The sequence below is a fragment of the Takifugu rubripes genome, chromosome 15 (assembly GCF_901000725.2).
Source record: "Takifugu rubripes chromosome 15, fTakRub1.2, whole genome shotgun sequence".
NCBI classification, from domain to species: Eukaryota; Metazoa; Chordata; class Actinopteri; order Tetraodontiformes; family Tetraodontidae; genus Takifugu; species Takifugu rubripes.
In genome coordinates, this window is record NC_042299.1 from 4,028,140 (window position 1) to 4,050,199 (window position 22,060).

A 22,060-nucleotide genomic window follows, 5' to 3' on the forward strand; every position below is an offset into this window, starting at 1 on the left:
TGTTCTGATGCTAACAGTGCTAACATAGTGTGAGAGCCACTGAGAATACCTCGGTAATTTATTTATTTTCCAAAAGTTTGGGCTGGAACACAATATATACATCTGGTTCACCATGACAGTATACGGTCCTTTTAATGGCCCTTTTAAAGCTTTTAATAACCAAAATAAATTTTGCTAACTGCGGCTGAACAACAATACATTTGATATTATCTGGTTCAATCCAACACTGACTGGATGGCTTCTCCTAAGGAATAACACATTATAACAGTCTTAGCGGTTGACAACAATTATGAACACACAAAATAGTTTAGGTAATCCTCAAAATGACACTCTCATGTTGGCTTGTATTTTTTATAAATCCATCTTATGTGGTCGAAACTCTTTTGAAAACCTACAAATAGGACCGGACCGACCAATGATGTAAGAGTCTGAGAAAGTAAGAGTCTGAGAAAGGAAAATAGTTGAACATGTTCATGTTAAGAAGCAGAGGAAATGATGTCATTCTATTAGTAGTTTGAGGACTTCCTCTTGTTTTCTTCCTTCCTGTCTCCAATTGACACCTATTAGTGTAGCCATCAGCTCCCATCTGTGCTGCCTGTATCTGCGCACACACACACACGCCTCTCGTGTGCCGGCTAAACATTTAGTTGGGGTTGCAGTGTGAGAGCAGATGGCATTGTAATTATCTGCCCCGCTCCCTGCTGCTGCTGCCCGTCAGCAACACGGAGGCCGACGATGCGACGCACATGGGCAGGGTCAGAGAAAAGAGGTTAAAGAAGACACTGGTTTAATTTCTATCACTTCTTCACACAATAAGAGGCCGTAGCTGCAGGATGACATCGCCTGCAAACACTAACTTTGAGGGTGTCTTCTTGCTTTGTGGAGCTGTTGGACTGATTAAACATGTTGAATGAACAGATCACTGATGGCTGACTGTGGTAAGAGTATTATAACCATATTATAACTGTCATATATGATAACATTGATCAGCCCTAAACATATAAGCCGTGACAAAATCTGCTCCGATTATAGTTAATAAAGTACATAGTTGATGAGCTAATTACTGCGTCATATTTTTTATCATTGTTTTTTCCCTTAGTGCTGTAACTTGACAAAGTGACTTTGGCCTCTGATAGAGGGCATAAGGGGTTGATTTATAATTTTATTTAAATACACTTAATCACAGAAGGTAAAAATAAAGGGAGACTGCAGCTTTCCTTTAGCTGACCTGTTAGTGAGAATTTAAGTTATCTATTGACATAGAGAAGAAGTTGCTATTTGCAGCCAGCAGGCTGTTTATTTTCATCCCTTTTTTTATTTCCTTCGTCTCCTTGGCTCCACTGTTATACCAGCTGCTGTCTCGGCACCACGACTCTGACCTGCAATCTGCGTGACTCGAAGTCCTGTGTTGCAGTGACAGACAGATGTTTGACATCAATTGCATGATGACGTCAGCATCTTGGTTTCTTTCTGTTGTGCCCGCATAGACTTAGAATAACGAGTCGGAAACCTGTTGATGACACACGGCTATCTCTGTTTGCTTTGACATAACAGAGATTAAAAAAGGTGCACTGGTGCATTCACTGACTTAAGTCCGGTACATGAGTGTCATCAGTTTGGTTGAAGTGTGTATGATGGGCAGTGCCTTTGTTTTTCCTCCCTGTTCTCCTGAGGGGCGTATTGATCTTCTTCAGAAGGATGATTTCCTCATATTGGTGCTCAGGAGCCCACTATGGAGGAAATGGGAGAATGGGAAACATCATTAGAGAGGGAAAATCTTAAGGACAAAATTACTCAATCTTACTCATTCAGTGTTCAGCTGTAGCCATTCTCAGTCCTTTAATAGAAAGTTTTCATTTCATCAGCAGGCCTTTTCATGTGTAGCTGTAGCTGGATGCATATTCATACCCTGCTGATATGCAGCCTGCGTTTTAATGCATTTGCAGTTCAGTGCAACTGAGGGGGCTGTTAATAATGAGGAGAAGGGAAGACAACTGCCTTGGGGATAAAGATTAGCCGTGTGCTTTTATGCTAAACTTGGTGTACATCTGTGCATTTATACTGAATTATACTCTGAATTACATTTTCCAAATTTAATATAATAAAATAATGGCAGATGTGAGGTATTTCCACTGTCTTTTGATTGAATCCCATTACAGACCTGTTGGTCTTCATTCATCTGCCATGATTAGATGATCGCATGTTACTAGTGTTTTTTCATTTCAGAACATTTCCAAACACAAATGATCAACTCCCTGTTTCTTAAAAGACCGAATAGTTGTGTTATTTAAAGTAACAAGGCATGTCGTGATATGATGTTATTTAATTTTGTTAAATAAGTTTGTAGTAGTGATGGGGTATGTCTCCAAGCTCTTTCTCATGTGTTCTCTTCCAACCTGCTGCTTTCATAGGCCAGTCAGCTGGGAGTGTACAAGGCCTTCGTAGACAACTACAAGGAGGCCCTGGAGACGGCGGAGAAATGCAGCCACGCCAACAGCCAGTTCCAGAAGATATCTGAGGTGAGTCCAAACACACACCTACCAGAGTTGTTATACTGGCTTGGAATTGTTGACCTGAGTTTTCTGTAACCATACTAAAAGGCTTTGTTTGACCAAATTGTACCCTTTCATTCCTGAAAAAAAAAATCACATACATTTACAATGTGAGTTAACTCTTAAATAAATTTAGTGATGATTTCACTTTATTAAATTTTGCAGTGCAAGTGTGTGAAGTGTTTATTTCATTACAACCTGCCATTTCTTCCAGAACCTCAAAGTTAAATGTCCTAAAGACTCTAAAGATTGTGCCACCACGGTCTCCATGGAGGGTAAGTACACGCGTGTGTGTGTGTGTGTGTGTGTGTGTGTGTGTGTGTGTGTGTGTGTGTGTGTGTGTGTGTGTGTGTGTGTGTGTGTGTGTGTGTGTGTGTGTGCGTGCGTGCGTGCGTGCGTGCGTGCGTGCGTGCGTGTGTGTGTGCGTGCGTGCGTGGTCACATCTTTTTTCACATTTATCTGAAAAACTTTGGCTGGCTGTATTTGCCGGTTTTCCTCTTTAAGACTCAGCTCTGCCTCTTCTACTTGTGTATGCAGTGGTGGGCTTTGAGAGAAAGCAAGTGTGTGTGAGAGCGCTCGCTTGCTCGCTCTCTCCCTCCCTCTCTGTCTCTCTCTATCTCTGTAACGGTCTCTGTGGCTGAGAAAAAGAGGCAGTGAGCAGGAAGATGTGGTGAAAGAAGGAAATGTGGGATATGGAGGTTCTGCTGGTGCTCAGACTGTGCTGTAACTGCACATACGGTAACGACTCTGCTTGCTTCTCTGGAAACCTGAACTGTTGTTTCTTTACTTTTTTTATCATCATCATCATCATCATCATCATCATCACAATGGAGTTGTTTGTCAGGTGTTTTATTGATGATGGATACCAGTAGGTGTGATCTTATGTTTACTATACATGTGCTGCTGTCATTCATTCCTTGAACTGTATGTGTCAGGTTCCGTTGAAGCGCCGGAGCTTGTGTCTGGTCTGGACTGTGAGCTTTTGAATGTGTCTCAGTGGGATCGACAGATCACCGCTGTCTTTTATCAAATTCAAATCTATAGGAGAATCTTTACTGTGTGCATATTTGTGAAGACACTGGGCACATTCAGACTTTAGAGAGGCTGCTTCGCCGAAGGAATATATATCAGGATTGAATCAGGATTGGTCATTAATTTAAATACATTAAAGAGCTGGTACATGAATTTACTTTGTCTCATGAACTTCAGGATAAAGAAGTTATGCAAGGAGAGAGACGATGATGAGCAAGTTGTGTGACTCCATCATGCTGAGGAACGGTTGTCAGTGTAGTCAGTTTTCAGCTCCTCGCACCTGTGAAGTATATGTTAATTTATGCATCATAAATCAGCAACAATCATGCAGCTTGGGATCATGCAGCTTTTCAGATCTAGATTTGTTCCCATCTTTGTCATTACACAACAGGCTGTAATTAGGGCTGCACTAAAAGAAATGTGCAAGCCTTTTTTCCCCCTGCATTTCTTGATTGGGGAAAAAAGTTCTGTTTGTCATATGATCACAGGTGAAAAAATGTTAATTACAGTTCTATTGTTAAAACCCAATAATATAGAAGGATTCTTTGAAATCACTGTACTGCACCACCTACAGTGTTGGAATTTGTGGGTCTATTCTCATTTATAGCCTGATGTATCCGTGTATCTGGTCAGCAAATATGCATCCGCTTTACATTCATGATAATTTTATCATTATTCATGCAAATCTGGCCTCACTTGATGCTTATCCATCAATCTTTACATATTTTCAGGATGATTAACATAAATGCAATGTAATGTATTTTATTTAGGAAAAAATTAGTCTAACTCAATCAAACAGCATAATCTGGGGGACACTTTTTTTGTCCCATAAAAAGTGGGACATATGCTCTCCAGGAATGACTTTGTACGGGAGCAGAATGTTAAACCACCATACTCTTTTCTATGTTAATGAGGACTCTGCCATCTTCGATCCTTGAATACCCTCTGACTGACTGTGGATTCCTTTGGCCTGGCCTCCCTACTCTCTGCTCCTCATTTGATCTGGCATCAATGTCTGAATGTCTCCATGTTTAGGGTGGACTGGACAACCAAAAGCTGGCCCTGTCTGGCTGCTTTTTGCTTAAACACTTTCCTTCTATTCTCTTATTCCCTCACTGGCAAAGCTTTGTCCATGAGCTGAGTCAACACGTTGACCTTGAAAACACATCTGGTCTCAAACACTTCACCGTGGCTCAGCATCGACTTCCTATAAGCTGTTCGTCTCTGATCATCTCTCTGTTCTCACCCACTCCATCCATGACTCCTTCCTGCACCGTGAACTTTGCTTCACCGTCTAGATTTCAGAGAGGATACTTTAAAAACATGTCTCCTGCATCGAATCATTGCGTCGGTACAACACGCAAGAAGTAAGGTTTTATGCTGCTGTCCTGAAAATAGACTCATCCATAGCGGACTTGAGGAAAAATACAATCACTGATGTTGTAGTTATTTTTTTAGCCTATCATTCAGCAGCAAATTTTAGCAGATCAGTCATTTGCACATAAAGAATAACTGAGGCTAGAGGGAAGTGAGTTTAATGATTGGAGGAACAATCACATCTCTAGTTTTTTTCAGTTCGGATGAGAAGCACGAGGTTACAAATTAATTATTCACCATTACAGTTGATTCCCTGATTTGCTGGGTCTCCTGAGCCCTGCTGCAAGAGTGGAGCAAGCAGCAAAATTATGGTCACTTATTATAATCATGAATTTCTTGATTTAATTTAGAATTACTTGACTTGAGCTCTTGTCAGCATTTGCTTGGGATTAAATGTAAAGTTTTGATGATTCTGCTACTGTCTCCTCATATGTATTTGATCATATAAAGGCAGACATTACAGTTATGATCTTATCTACTGTTTTATTTTGGCCAGACTCACAGAAATAGTCTTCCAGTGGTGATCTCACCCTCGGAGGAGGCTGGAGCAGGGAGTCATCCCATGTAACTGATACAGCTTGCAATGTTTTTTTTTTCTCTAGAAGATTATATATAATTTATTAATTATTTATTTAACTTTTGTGAAGGTTACTAACATTTCTAGCATCATAACTGTTCTTTATTGGGTTTTTAACAATCTATGCCAGTCAGTGCTGGTCGTTTACATGCCTGCTGTTCGATCCTCCATTTTGGACCTGTTCTTAGATCAGATGACTATGTGACCTTGATCCCAACCAACAGTGTGGGGAAAAACGTGACTGTAATCTTGTAAATATTGGCAATCACAGTAGGAAATTATAGGTTGTTGATATCAAGTTAAAGAATTCTTTATTGTGCACCCTTCATTTTAACAGTAGTTGTATTTTTAAATACACGTATGCACTGTAGTTAGAGGTGTTTGCAGTCTCTGTACGTCAGCCGTGGAGCTCCTTTAATCCTCCTGCAGGCAGGTTCAGTGGACCAGGACTATTGATCCAGGCTGCTGTGTTAATGACCGGAAGATGCAGAAAGCATCAGCAGGGCCTGCTCGGAGATTCTCTTTGTTCTGTGTGTGTGTGTGTGTGTGTGTGTGTGTGTGTGTGTGTGTGTGTGTGTGTGTGTGTGTGTGTGTGTGTGTGTGTGTGCACGTGCGTGCGCGTGTGTGTGTGTGTGTCAGGAAGTGGGGGGAGCATATGAAAACATGTCTGTCCTGATTTCTATTTTTATTTATATGCAACACTTTGTTGCTGCTGTGACTGTTTTTAAACCGCTTTATAAACTTTGATGTTGATTATGATGATGTTGTCAAGCCAAATTTCTTACATGGTTTTTGAACTTTAAAGAAAGATGAAGCAAGAATGAATTACAGAAAAGTGGAAATGAAAAAGAGCGACAGACACTCATGGTGCTCCTCAGTTGTAGGGCTTCCTGTATTTCTCACAGGAAGCTTTTAATTAAATGAACTCGGTGGAATCTTAATTTTCACAAGTGTTTCAGGCCTAGTGGGCATAAATGCAGGTGCATTTTATATATCAGTGCTCACATTTGAATAGAGTGAAACCATGAATGCTGAGGAGCAGACAACATTACGATTGATCTGTAGCTAAAATAGAACGAGCCCCTGTTGTTTAGTTGAGCGGAGTGGAAGTGTTTGTCCTTGTTGGAGCTGTAGATGTGTGACCTCCTGGGTGTATTTGTGTATGAGCGCAGCAACTCTGACTCATGGTCGCCTTCTTTTCTCCCGACAGCTCTGCTTTACAAGCCCATCGACCGTGTGACCAGAAGCACGCTGGTCCTTCACGTGAGTACACCTCCTTCAGTCGGCAATAATTTAAACAGGTTTGGGAGATATTTTACTATATTGTTGCCTTTATTCCACTACTGTATTGCTTTATAAGCTTTTCTCATATGAATAAATAAAAAGTGCCACTCAGGTGTGCAGCCATGTCTGTAGTTACTCATGGCCGCTAATTAAAAGTGATGTTGGATTTTAAAAAGGTACAGTCGCTCAAGTTTTTTATTATTCATTTACTACTAAAGGAAGATGCTCAATTAAACCCATCAGCACACGTATAGGGTTCATCTCAGTGCAGTTCATCATATCTATACCTTGTGGAGAGGTTCAGTGTGTTTTTTTCCATTGGTAACGTGCATGTTCATGGTACAGGACCTGCTGAAACACACTCCTAAAGACCACCCAGACTTCCCACTGCTGCAAAACGCCCTGCGGATTTCTCAGAACTTCCTCTCCTCCATCAATGAGGAGATTGACCCTCGCAGAACTGCTGTGACCACACCCAAAGGAGAGGTGTGTGTTAGTGTTTGCAAAATGTCTATTTTTGGGACCTTTTAAAATTATTCTTTTTAAAGTTAGCTGCAAAACACAGGAAATACATGTCAAGCTTCGAGTTTTCTGTAGCAGCCAACATGAAGTGACGTCATTGTTTTTTCAGGCCCGTCAGCTGGTGAAGGATGGCTTCCTGGTTGAGGTGTCGGAAAGCTCCAGGAAGGTCAGACATGTTTTCCTCTTCACCGATCTGCTCCTCTGTGCTAAGATGAAGAAGACAGCTGTGGGGTGAGTGCAGGGTGACCTTTCTTCTGTCAGCCAGTGTAGAAAGGCATGCTACAGATGTGTGAATACACACCTTCAAACGTTAACTTCCTCAGAGAAGCAGCATGTCCTCGATTGGTGTTATACCTGTCGACACAAACAGAGGTTTGTGTTTCCCAGACTGCAATATGAACTTCTTTGGCACCGCTTGTGCAACCACATTTACAGAAGGGCCTGCTCCTTGCTTGGCCGGCACGCTGGCCACTGTTAGACTGACTGGATCTCATTTTGGTTGACATTTGTTGTTTGAGTCATTTGTCGCTGCTTCTCACTCAAGAAGCACACTGTGCCATCTCAACATTGTTGCCCACATGTTCACAAATGCACACACATTCTTGTATTTCTATTTTTTGAGGACTTTCCCAGACATAATTTATTCCAGAGCCTCCTAACCCTATGTCAATGTCTAATCATAAACCTAATCCTAACCTCAATTTTAAAATATCAACCTTAAAAGCAGAAAAAATGTCCTCACTTCCCAAAAAAAGTCTTCATGTTTTAGGTCAAATTTTGGTACTTAATATGCAGCAAGTAAAAAAACACACACACAGCCTGAGTAGAGTAGCTGACCAGAAAGAGATGTATCATTTAGGCTAATTCATCCCAAATCAGCTCCATTCTTAACTGCAATGGAGCCTCTCTTTGGATGTATATGCTTTTTTCCTGGTTTATGGATTTTTACAGTTAGGGATTGCATTGAGCTTTCTTTGGCCATGTTATTTTAAAAATGGCGATAATATGTATCAATCTGCTCTAGCTTGAATATCTGCTGGTTGCTGTGTATATATGAGGTGATAAAAACCAGCAGATGATGGATTGTCTTTGCTCCGGCACCATAGCTAAATTTAACACAAACTCAATAACCTCCACAGATATAGGGATTATCTACAAATTAAAAACCTTTCCCAAAAGACCAGAAAGCACTACAATACAGTGGACTTGATAAAGAACATACAGTTTTTTTTAGCCTCAGATAAACTGATGGACTCAGACAGACACTAATAACTAATTTCCCTCTGCAGAACACACACTTTGTACCATTAAAACTATCCTGTATGAATATAACATGCACAATTTTACAGCCAATTTAATCCTTGATCATTTTTCTTCCAGAATAGAGTCTGCGGCTCTAGTTGCTTAAATGAAGGTGTCACAGTTTAATGAATGAGCAGCTCACAGGAACGATAATGAGAGTCACATTAGTACCGTAATGAAGCACATACGTCCTCTCAGCTCGGCTCTGCCAGCAACCTTTCCATAAATGTAGATTTGTGTCTGGATTAAGACAGGCGGGAGTTCTTTTTGTCGAGATGAAGCGTGATGAAACGTCTACATATATAATTAATTTCTTTGTCTATCACATTCAGAATGGTGTGTGGTTTTATAGCTAATATAATATATTTAATTTATAGCTTGATTTTATATTAATAACTAAGATTGTAATTGTTTTCTTTTATATTGTGCATTATTATTTACAGTTTTCTTTTGAGTTAATCCTTTTACATGCCATGACAAGAAGTGCTGTCACAATATTATAAATGAACGTGTTAATGACAGCCTTTATGCTTCCTTCCATTCTTTTCTCATTGACAGTCGCCATCAGCAGTATGAGTGCAAGTGGTACATCCCCCTGGCAGACCTGACCTTTCAGACCCTAGACGACTCAGACTCTTGTCATAGTGTCCAGGTCCTGCCTGAGCATGAGATAGAGGAGATGAAAATCAAGATCTCGGCCTTGAAGAATGAGATCCAGAAAGAGAAGGTACAGTTGGTTCAACTTCTGGGGAACAAACACTGTTCTGAACTTTTGTAAAAAATGTGTTTTTGCAGTTCTTCCTAAAACAACTGAGACTCACAGGCTGCTACAGCACTTAACTGCAGATGAAGTGCACATTATTGAGAAGTGGTAAAATCAGTTGTCTCAATGTTGTTGGCCTGGCCTGGAAAAAACACATCAAGGGGCAAACCTGTTATGGCTGAGCATCTGCCAGTGACAGTCTATTTTTACTGTCTGATGATGGCATGACTAAGTGGGCGACAGTGCCTAAATGAAGCTCATTGTGGGTTAGCACAGGAAGAGCTGGTCAAATCTGCCTACATGAGTTAAATCATTGGACAGTTTTTATCCTGGCAGTTTGATATCTGCAGGTGGCTGCAGTGGATAGATTTACAACTCCTGACCATTGAGGGTTTCCTTAGAATGGACCACTGGTTCACATGTTCAGTTAATAAATAAAAATTACTGTAGAAGGAAATCTTGGCTGATGCGTCCCGGGAAGTTTTTGATAGTTATCGACTCCCTTCCATTATTCTTCTGTATTTTAAACTTGTGGGAAGTTTGGATTTCATGAATGTCACATGCAGTAGCTTTGTTTTGTCGTCATCGTGTGTCAGCCTTCTGGTTTATTGCAGCGCTGTTAAAACGATTAAATGACGCAGGTTGGGGGACCAATTTTGCTTAAAGCTCCTGAATACACGTCCATTCCTCTGACTTTACAACCTGGGGGTTTGGGAACACAAAAAAATCCCTGTTCTTGCCCTTGATGGTGTTGTAGACACATGGTAGAGTAGGCTGGTGAAGTGACATTAAGCTAATTGTATCCAGACTCTGACTCACAACTTCCTGCTAAGAGTGGGAGGGCATTCTTCCCTGCTGATAAGAAATGCTTTTGAAAATGCAAAACAAAACTGTCAGGATACTTAGAACATTGTTGATTTTACAACTGAAAGGAAATAGAAAAAAATAGTTAGCCAATCCAGGAAGATTTGTTGCTGTAAATCATTTACTTTTTGTTACACAATCCATCATTTTAACATGGCTGATTCATTCACTTGCAGTCCTGGCTCTAACATTCTGCATCACTGATTTCTGTGCGTTCAGAAAGGACCGAAGGGTCAGAGTCGTGTGGAGCGACTGAGGAAGAAGATGAATGAGCAGGAGTCGTGGCTGCTCCTGCATTCCCCCACCATCCCCTTCTGCATTCACAACAAACACGGAAAGGTGCTCAGCTGATCCTTTTTTCTGTTCGGATGCATGCAACTGCAGTGTTTGAGTTTTACCGCTAGATGGAGACATTCATCAATGTAAATTGTGTTGCATCTAACGTTGTCTTACATTTAGATGGCTTTTGAGATAATTAAACAACTTTCCCAAGTGTTGTTTGATGATATATTAAATGTTTGTCTTTCTGTCTGTATCCAGAGCTACCTGTTTCTCCTGTCCTCAGATTATGAGAGGTCAGAGTGGAGGGAAAGCATACAGAAACTCCAAAAGAAAGGTAACATAGCTATTAATACTGTTTTTCTGAAAATATTTTTTCTTGAAAAATGTGTACATTGTCTCAAAATGGTTAAAACCTTTTGCTAAAAGTAGTTGGTCTGTGTTTTTCAGACCTCCAGTCTTGCGTTTTAAGTTCTGTCGAGCTGCAGGTCCTGACCAGCTCCTGTTTCAAGCTTCGAACTGTCCACAACATTCCTGTTACCAGCAATAAAGACGGTAAAGAACTAAAAAAATTTTTTTTTTTGGTCTGCTGTTTGCTTCATTTATGCTTCTCTTATTTCACGACACAAAAAGCCACAGAATTGGGGAGGGTGCGCTCTGCAGGAGGGAATGTAGGTTACAATATGTTTCTCATCCAGCTCATGGCAGCCTGTGCCACGCAGTATGACGGCTGTGGCCTGTTCTGATCAGTCAGTTCTTGTATGTTTGTGTTTGCTCCAGATTTCAAAGATGCGCCATTCTCAGAACCTTGTGGTGCCATTAAAGCCAGATGGCTGATGTGCTCTGATCTACCCAAATGGCATTTGCATGCACCCAAAATACCTATGAAAAACCACAGAGCTCACAGAATGTTCGATATGCTGAAAGGCATGCTTTTTCATTGGCACCATGCTGGAGACAAAAAAGGTCTAAGCTTGTTTTCTATACAATGGCAGCTCTGTCATTGACTCTGGTTACTGTTTATTGTGGTGACAGAAGGAATTCCTCTCTCATTTAAGTCTGAAGTTAAGTAAAAGAAAAAAGTCAGCATTCTGTCTGAACTCTGCCAGATGTTTAGATCAAAATTGTAATTCGGTGTTATTATTTTTATATTCAGTTTATTATCCTTTGGTTTGAGGCTCATTTCTCCATTCCTCCATTAATTATTTAATGCAGTACTTCAAAGATAAAGCATCATCCCTTCCAGGTACAGCGCAGCAGCAGCCCAGGCTTTCATATCAGGCTAATTAACATTCCTGCTTTTCTGATCATCAGTTTAAAGGCTTGAACAAGCTTTTCAGTGTATCAAATCACACTGTAGAAATTAGCATGAGAGTCTGTCAGTGCTCACTTTAGCTGTATTGAACCATCTGTTCATCCATGTTCAGGTACCATCTGCTCACACACACACACACACATACACACACACACACACACACAGGGAACACAGTCAGAGTTTAAATGGAGACCAGCTGGTGAAAGAATGTTTCTCATAACTGAAGATGGATAGTTACGTGCTCATACTTGGCTGCATCTGATTGAGGAGTTATCAATTATCAAATATTCCTCAGTTTATTGTTGATGCTTCCATTGAATCCAAGGAGACTCATGTTTTTCTGGAATCAGGGCCCCCCTTGATGTTGACCCTCTCTGTGCTGCTTGTATGAAACACTTGTGTTTAACCCTATGCAGGCGGTTGACCACTCTGCTGTCAGATTCCTAGAGTGAAGCTCCAAACAGTCCCTTAAGCCTTCTTGGTGGTTTATTTACCAGGAATGCCGCATAGGAGTGCAGATCAGACTACAAACAGCCACCATCAGACCAAACTCTACAGCCAAGTTATTCTTGTACAGGCTGTGCTTGTGTGAGCTCTGTTAGCCACAGAAAGGCTGTAACAAGTACTTTCAATGTCTTATTATCAGCCATTTTCTACACTAAGTCCAGGCCAGTTATTTCTACATCTCCTCTCAAGTATCAATAGATTCCTAGCTATTTTTTGTGGTGTGAATTGTTAGCACAGTAAACTACGTTTTTCCTCCCGTACCTGAGTCACGTGCTTTTTGGAAATCCTTCGTTCTGCAATGCAGACAGCCATGTGCTCACGGGGTTAGGGGGTTGCATATTTGTGAAATTAAGGTGACCCAATCAAGTATAACTGATTGATCTACTTTATAGGTGGTTTTCCGCTGCCAAAAGAGTCAAACCAGACTTTTTTGTGAAACAGTTACAAGATGGATGGATATTAATTGTTTATTTTTGGCACAGTCACAGAGAAGGGTAATTAGGACCACATTATAGACACAACTGCTGCAGATATGAGCTAATATGAAAAAAGACTGTCCTGTAGAGGTCACATGAAGAATTCTGATTATCACAATGGTGATTAATGATCATATTTTCTCACATGATAGGTCAGAGAGAGAATGCTGGAGGAACTTCAGTCCACTCTCATAAAACACTCATCATTTAACACTCGTCATCACTTAAAACATCATCATTCCCTTCTTCATGTGTATCAAAACACTGAAAGTTTTGAAATAGTAGAAGAGTTTTTTTTCCACAATGAATTGATTTCACTAGCAGAGGCAAATTGATATGGACAGATGACAGTGCTCAGTGAGGGAACATTTTCAGGCAGAAACAGGAAATGCTGGAGAAGCTCAAAGGTCTGTTCTTTAATGTTCACATCACAACTGCTTCTCTGCTTACACCCCATGTTTGTGCTCCAGATGAAGAGACTCCGGGACTATACGGATTTCTTCATGTGATCGTCCACTCTGCCCAAGGATTCAGAGATTCAGCCAGTAAGTTCTTAACTGCACATGTGCACCGTCTGGCACAGCATCCTGTTACACATATCTGCTGTCCATATATAAGTGTGCCAACAACACCCAATCCATCTGATGATCCGTTTGATCATGGTAAGACTTTCCACAGAATGGTCTGATCCGGAGACAAATTGATGCCAAGAGAGAAAAGGAAAATCTCAGAAGTAAGGTGGGAGCTGTGGGGGCATTTCTGTGGTTGGTTATAATAGACAGAAAATAAAAATTGTACAAACTCAGTCAAGGGAAACTGCTTGCATTGAAGTGATGTGTTGACAGGTTTGTGTCACTGGTGGAAAACTTGTGCTGTTCTATTCTTTCTGCACCATTGCACTGTTACCAGTTCTGACATCAACTATCTAAGACAGAGATGCAGGAATGCTATTTTTCTAAGTTACCGTGACAGCCTTTAGACTGTGAAAGATGGCCCGCTGTAAATTCTGGGGTAATGGATTGGAAAGCTCTCTCCTCTGAAAGCCTGTTTGATCCTCTGTAGACTGCAGATAACCGAGGGCTTTAGAAATCGTGTGTATGTGCGTGCCTGTGTGTATATGTGTGTAGAAGTTGAATAGTTTCACTGATGCTGTTTGAGCTCACTGTATAGAGAACCAGTGTTGTGCTGATGGTGAAGAGCACTGCACAGACAATTAATCCCCAAATGAATTCATAAAACACACTGTGTTTAATGCACCAACTGAACAAAACTGGTGTAAACGCATTGTGAAGTCGAGGCCAAAATGTTTTTTTAGTTGTCTAAAAATGACTCAATGGAAAATCTGAAATAACATTTATGCAGAGGTTTAGTATTGCTCACTTATTTGGAGAGAGCTCACTGACGGAGTCAACAGCTGTGCTCAGCGTGCACCACATCTGCCACAGAGCACCTGTGTTTGTATCTCAGGTTAACTGTTTTGTTCCGCACCTGTGAGAACGAAACCAAGAATTAACCTGTGAATCTGTCGTCCGCTATCAGACACTTTACATGCACTTGTCACCCAGATCAGCTGACGTTTCTGATGGTTGTAGGTGACGATTTTGAGCTACTTTTACTTTTCCATCAAAACATCTAATAAGAAGCATGAACCGGATTATCAGATGATCAGAGCTCTGTTATTCATGTCACAAGTATCTCTTCCAAGGGGAAACGACACTAATTTGGGCCCAGGGCAAAGTACTCAACTGGGTCACACAGGAGGAGGCAGGGAGCTGAAAACCTTCCAAACATTTCTAGGGAAAACCATGGAAAACACAATATGGTAGAGTTCACGTTGCTCCAGATTTGTGTGAACATGGAATTATTGAAATCAAACAATGAATGATCTGGAGTGAGTTTGAGTGTTCCTAAAAATTTCCTTTTTTATTACTGATTCATCCTTCAGTTATTTTGTTTTCCAAGAGTTCTACAAAGAACCATAGTTAGTCAGTAGAACAGGCAATTTTCATGCATCCATGCAATAGTGTGGGGGTCACAATTATGTCTGTTCCTTGTTTTGTTGTCACAGAGGTGTATTTGCTCCACCAGCCATTAAACTAATCACACAGGCAGCCGGTGTGCCATCGATTAGTTGATTTGATTATCACTTGTCTTCTAATTCTGCGAACCCACTGTTTGACCCTGCATCTAACAGGGCCTCCGGCAAAGCTCAGCCTTTTATTAGAACACACACACCGCAAGGACAATTGATTGAGATGGAGAAGGATGCCGTCCATTAAGCCCTACATTCAGATGGCAGATGTCCAATTTATCCCGCTTATTCTAGGAGCCTGCTGGTGTCCTGTCAGGGAAATGAAAACCCATGGAGGTCTGTCCTACATCACAAAACTTTCCTGGATTCACTGGGAGAACAAAAATGATCTTGTGTTAATTTGTTCCCTCTGGTCTGGGCTTATAAAGACAGAACACAAACAGGAGTTGAAACTGAATTGTACCTTCCCCCTTAAGTAATAAACTGGCTGGATTTTCTTTATCATCCATCAATTCACAGAAGCTGTCTGACTGTGTGTTTGCCTCCACGGCAGATCCTGAGGTTGAACCTACATGCTTTAATGTCTCTGTTCATAGCGGATGTCTTCAATAATAACATATGGTCACGTTTCCTTCATCCTACCAGCCATAATTCCGTCCTCACTGGGAGCAATTACATGAGAACATTTCATGATGCTGAGAGAACAAACAAAGTCGGAACGGAACCAGATGGTAATGAGCTTCCACTCTAATGTATGGTGGCCTTGTGGTTGGCTCTGAAGTTGCAGATGGGGTGGGTTCCTCTCGCCCATCAATGCTCATGCAGGGTGTATGTTTGGTATCTGTTGGTAACCAATAACCAGCCGGTTAGGACAGTGATTTTGATGTTGTGGTGTGAATATATGGTCTGTCACTCTACGGGTGTTAGTGGGTATATAAGATGCGTTTGGCTCTCTGCATCTCCTCCTCTGTCAGCCTGTTGGTGAAAGGTTGTGTGGTACATCCATCCATCATGCTGTCAGGTGGAGGTTATCCCCAGGGAGTTGATTGAGCTGTGGAATGGATTATAGACACTTCAGACAGCTGGTAGCCATGTCTGCAGGAACTGCTCGGGAGCATCCGAAGAAACACATTAACAGACTTAATTGGCTCATGTAAGAACTGAGTGGAAGCAGATCCCAGAGGAGCGGCAACTCTAGTGTGACTGGTGTGGGGTAATGAGTGGACAGGGGGGTTATGTGACACACTTAAACCTACTGACCATTAAATAATGTCCCCAAGACCAGTTCACACTTTCAAACATTGCCAATGTTAAGTAATAGGTATGCAAGAACACTTGGAATAGTATTACTAAGAGGAGTGACATTGTTGGTTTTAACATTCCAGATATTGATCTAGACTTACCGTAACAAATAAGGCACAAAGGCTGTGACAGGAAGAATTGGAGGACAAAGCAGAAGTGTTGACTCATCAGTTTGTGTAGAAAATCAATCACTAGCTAAACGGATGATTGATCAATTGATTGGGATATACCTTTAAACCTTGATGGTTAATGTTTAAATTATAGAGGCCACAAAATGACTACAGGAAACAATGATTTTTCCCTGACATACATGAAGAGCACAAATTTGATCTTTCTGTGGAATGCATATTTGAACTATAGAATGACATTCTCAGAGTGTAATTTTTATTGTTCAACTTCTAATAAAGCTAATCGCTCCCCTCTGTTTTCCCTCATAGATCTGTACTGCACTCTGGAAGTGGACTCGTTTGGATACTTTGTCAGCAAGGCCAAGACACGTGTCTTCAGAGACACCACTGAACCTCAGTGGAACGAAGTCAGTAATCCAGGATTCATCCGACTGTTTGTGTCCCCATTACTGCAACATTTGGTCCAAATTCTCTGCATCAATGTGATTTTTTTAAAGGAGTTTGAGATTGAGTTGGAAGGCTCCCAGTACCTACGGATCCTGTGCTATGAGAAGTGCTATGACAAAAGCATGCTCAACAAGGATGACAATGAGATTGTGGACAAGATCATGGGAAAAGGGCAAGTCCAGGTAAGAAAATAGTTTCTGACAGGCAGCTCAGGGAGAGACGTTTGTGCTCTCTTGGGGATGTTTCCCAGAATGTGACTCATTTTAATTAGAGTGGTTTTGTTGTGTTGTCCTCTAATGGTTCTGGTTGAATTAACAGTCTGACTGAGTTTACTTAAGGGGGATTTCCTATGTCTTCTTTTGAGAAATGCCCCTATTAAAATCCCTCTGTCTATTTAACTCTGTGTCGTCTGTATTCCCAATGGTGGATTTCCGAAACACGTCTCCTCCAGTTTGCAGGATTGTGAGATATATTTCTTTCACAAATCTTATAATAATATCTGTAAATCAATTCCTCCTATTTATACTAATGCACGTGTCAGTTTTTAGCTGTTTTAGGAAGCTGCTTCGAATGCTATTGAACTTAGTATAAGATATGAAGCTTTTCCATCAATCGGGACCTGTTTGTCACTGCTGCATGTGGAGTAACTGCTGTAGCTCCAGATGAAAGTCCCGTCACCAACAGAACTCAACTGGGAATCTAAACCTTGTTATCGAAGTTCTTCAGGGGTGCAAACATGAAACCAGAGGTTACATCTTGCATCTCGAAAACATCTCATCTCTGGTCCCTGCTCACATCCAACTTCCTGTTCTGCATCAAACAGCCTGGATGGAAGAAAAAAAAACTCCCACTGCATATTTGTTGTTCCATTTCCTGTGTGTCACCATTTATTTTTTTTAATATTTTGATCTTTTAGCTTGACACTTGCTTCTCTAATGTTGCCCCCAACTTCCTCTCAAAGCCAAATGAGAGTGGCAGCTCCAGTTCCTCAAGCCTGTCAGATGCCCACACACAGCAGAGGGTTTTAAGTGTATCCTTAACAGCCTCCCACATGTCTAAGTGTAGTAAAATAATAATCAATCCTTTGCATTTGGCTAGTCTATCTGACAGCCACCTGCCTTGCTGCCAGTCACAGGACAAGCACTCTGTTGTTGCGGCTGCTGGGAACATCTACTTCCAGCCAACAACTGTGAAAATAAATATATAAATAAATACACCACATGTTTGCTGGCTCACTGTGAGAATGGAAAAAAGATAGGGGGATAGAAATTGAGAGCAAGAATGGCATGTTCTGTCCCAGACTCCGGCGGTGGGAAAGTGGGTATGAGTGTGTTCGAAGGCTAAGTTTGAGAATGAGAGAGTTGGGAGAGACCAGGTAGTGAATTGCTTGTCAGGCAATTGTACTGGGAAATAAATCTTTTTGAGAATGCACCGCTAAAATGTGGGTTTTGCTGTGTCAGTGGGACAGAGTGACCCAAAGATGTGGCAGGGCTGGTGGGCGACAGTGTGCAGATGACTTGCAAGTATGAAAAAAGAAGCTTTTTTTGTAAAGGAAATTTCAGAGGCACATCAGTCCACAGTGCATACCTAAAGATACTTTCACTTGGATCCAAACTGTTTGCTTTCCTGGTAAAGTGGAGTTTAGAAGGGGCCTTCAGTGTTTTGTTTTCTTCTCTGGGGACCCTCTGGTTTATTTAACAAGCTTGAGGAATACTGACAGACCGTAAAAGGGCATATCTGACTGGGACATTTTTTTTTTTTTACAATCTACTGCTACTTCACGATGAGAATGCTGTTTACATCTGATTTCAGACAGAGAATTTATTTATGGTCTGTATTCTCATGTTTTACAGATGGTATATTGTACATTTATGGATGGATGTGTGGATTGACAGCCACCATATGCATACATCAACACAGGGAAGCAAATGTATATGCTCCCCCAAGCTCGCGTTGGCTAAAACATCACCATTTATTTGCAGGAATCCATTGTTGATGCACCCTGAACAGATAACCTCTGATCTCTAAGGTTGTGCTGTTAATCCTCCATTAAATGGCGACATTATTGGATTTACACTCACCCCGTCTATCAAACTGACAGCATAAAATGGATTGCTGAATGTCTCCAAGCAGGCGATCTGGGTAATTGATCAGTATCTGCTCCTGAAGTTGTCAGATAAAGAAAGCACGGCCTCTGGCATCTAATTTTCTTGGCACATGTCACTGATCCGTTTTCTCCTTCACTGTGTGTCTATTGGGGAAACAAACAGAATATACACAGTATGACCTAAATTACAATGCTTTTATTTCTGTACTGGTCGGCAGTCAACACTGGACTTTGAATTTGTCTTTCTGAATAAGCTGAGGCATTTCTAGATTAACTCTCTTAGTGCATCATTCTGTGGAATTTTCATCAGTTTTCCCATTTCATTTGAGGGATTAGAAACCTCTAACTGCATGTTCAGCCTGACTGTTTTGCCTACTGATGTGCTGTGTGAATTCTACCAATGACCCTTATGTGTCAGCTGTTGCTTGCATTACTTTTCCTTGAAGGACCAGTTACATAACCATTGCAGGCCTACTGCTCAGTGAGGTGGGACCAAATGATATCAGCCAGCATTAGCAGTCATTCTATCTGGGAACCAATCGCAGGCCTCGCTGTTATTTTTCATCCTGTCAGCTGAAGCTTGCCGTCTTTCATCCACACATCAGCACCAACAAGGAATGTGTTCTCTGGACAGGGAAAATGTGCTTCCACAGTCAGTAATGAGTTCCTCAAAGCTCCAGACTGAAGCTGAGGCATTTCTACATCAGAGCTTATCTAATGTCATGAGAAAGGTGGATAAACAACAGGAAGTCAGTTGTTGCAGTTTGATCAGACTGTAAAAGCATTTACCGGTAGCTGTTTTAGCTCCTGCAGAGGCTTTAAGAGACAATCATGGAGACAGTGGCATTCTTTCAAACTCATTGTCATTGTTTGTGATTAAGTGTGGCTTCTACTGTTCAGGATCAGTATGTGTAAGTAAATAATTATTATTGCTGAGAATGTTTCCTATACTCATCATATGATACTTGCTCTTGCTATTGTCCTCTCTTGCATAAGGTACTGTCAGGTACCACTAAGCTAGCCCACAAAATTTGGTCGCCCATTGATGTTTGATCACATTCTCAATCCAGAGAATTTTGGTATTGGTAGCAAAAGGAGGAAGAGGCATTTATGTTGTTCCGGGCAGCACTATTCTGCATATCTGAAGCCAAACAGCTAGACAAGTGGTTGCATTAACTGGCATTACTGGAAAACACAGCTGCAGAGGGGTTGTAAAGTTTGAAAGCGAGCATCTAGCTTCATTATCTTTCTGCATTTAAGACCCCATTCTTGAACAGGCAGAAGTTTGAGGATTACATGTTAATGTGAGGATCGATGGGTTGATGTGTAATTAATACACTGCTGCTCATTTGTTTTGGAGCTTATTAAAAGGTGAAACACTTGAAACTGCAGATTATATATACCAATATGATCTCTCAGCACTCAGTCAAACATGCACGTAAATATCAGGCTGTCAGGGGAGTCTTGCATGGTCAGAGCAGTTTGTTCATCATGTGTACTTTGTAATTTGTGGTCATGTGAAAAAAATTGTTTCCATGTAACTCTGAGTCAACAGTGCTTGTAATAACCTTTTTTTCATTTCATAGAAATGGGAGCTCTCTTTGAGTTGTAATTTCTCTCCACGATACTTCATCTCTGCCTCACAGTACTGTATTTTTGTGGAGCACAGAGCTCCGGAATTGTAATATGGTGTTTGTTTACACTTCCAAGTATTAAGACAAAGTAGCATTTTAAAAATGGGGGCAGCTGCCTCACACACATACACATACACATACACACACACACACACACACGCACACACACACACACACACACACACACAAACAACAGACACACAACCACACACACAGAGCTGTCAGCAGCATTAACAGATGGGATTGTGCTGTGGGTTTTCAGCCCCCGGGGATAAACCAGACTCCCATGCATACACACCGACACAAACATGGGTGTTGGGTTAATGTATTGCAAATGATATCAATGAGTTACCTGCATGTGCCTTTTATCTGGTGAGATATATGTTTAAATGGGGCTGGAGATGTAGTGTGCATGTATGTGCTAACCTATGTACATTCACATACAATAATAGAGCATGTCCTAGCCGTTGCTTTTTTCCTAATTGCTATTAAGCCCATTTATTTTGTTCCATCTCATTTCCGTGTCATTTTGTGAGGCTCATCTCTCATAATCCGCACATATGGTGCTTCTTTTATTGATGAGTCCCAATTAAGCCGACCACCTCCTCCACACCCGTGATCTGTAGAGCTGATAGCAGCATTTTGATGGATTTATACACTGTTCTCATCATCTTCACACAAAGAAGTTCCTCTGTCTTGCACGTCTCACTTTGATAGCCTTTGTTTTCACATGAAACAACTTGCTGGCTCTCAGGATCTGTGTGCTATAAAAACCTGCACACAACATTGTGCTCAGATCATACATGAATCTGTGGGATTGAGATGAGAAAATACCTGAGCTGTCAAATCGAGTTTGTGTACATGAACCAAATATACTTTGTCATTGGTTGGATGCATTTATTTCTCCTGGAGAGGTTCTGCTGTAGTGAGTTCCAAAGAGTCAAGATGCCAAATGTGTCCAAATGTGTTTGCTGCTAAACTGCTTATGAAATGTTTTGGATCACAGCTTTGAATACAGTACACAAAATTTTACTAAACCCTAAACTGGAGACTTAAAAAAAATAGATAAGACTGAATCTCAGCTTCTGGACTTGCTACAAGTTGGAAACATTTGACAGATTTGCTTCCACTAATAGTGGTGGAGTGATGTGCGTAGGTAGAGCCAAACAGAGCAGCTTCACAGGAACAGTTGAATCACTCCAGACACTATCAAAGAGTAAAGGGGAGATATAAAAAGACTGTTTAAAGGTCAAAGCATCACTGTGTAACTTCTTATCTGTCAACTGTGCATTTATCATCCCGTTTAACCCTTGAGGTTGGTTCTTCCTGCCAGGATTCCGTGCCGAGTGTAGCAAAACCAGCGTCATAATTGCTGTTGATTATAACATTACATAACAAGGAATTGTGAAGGATTGACAACAGATGTATGATTTCCTACCATGAACACTGACATCAAACACTTGTGGACAGCACAGAGAGATGGAGGAGGAGGGCAGCAGGAATGCGAGCCCCAGATGGTCGCCAATTATCCGACACTGAGAGTTCCAGCGAGAACAAAGG

The 22,060-nt window shown here is 41.1% G+C and overlaps 1 protein-coding gene across 3 annotated transcripts in view; it reads left to right on the plus strand.

The window, feature by feature from the left end:
* abr (ABR activator of RhoGEF and GTPase) overlaps positions 1-22,060 on the plus strand; it is a 79,754-nt gene that overhangs the window by 34,655 nt on the left and 23,039 nt on the right. For all 3 annotated transcript variants that reach the window (XM_003976469.3, XM_029848637.1, XM_011617410.2), the window contains 12 exons: positions 2,412-2,519; positions 2,767-2,827; positions 6,749-6,801; positions 7,168-7,308; positions 7,454-7,575; positions 9,205-9,373; positions 10,493-10,612; positions 10,814-10,889; positions 11,003-11,107; positions 13,321-13,395; positions 16,622-16,719; positions 16,810-16,941. In XM_003976469.3, the coding sequence (XP_003976518.1) occupies positions 2,412-2,519; positions 2,767-2,827; positions 6,749-6,801; positions 7,168-7,308; positions 7,454-7,575; positions 9,205-9,373; positions 10,493-10,612; positions 10,814-10,889; positions 11,003-11,107; positions 13,321-13,395; positions 16,622-16,719; positions 16,810-16,941 (1,260 nt within the window). The remainder of the gene's footprint in view (positions 1-2,411; positions 2,520-2,766; positions 2,828-6,748; positions 6,802-7,167; positions 7,309-7,453; positions 7,576-9,204; positions 9,374-10,492; positions 10,613-10,813; positions 10,890-11,002; positions 11,108-13,320; positions 13,396-16,621; positions 16,720-16,809; positions 16,942-22,060) is intronic.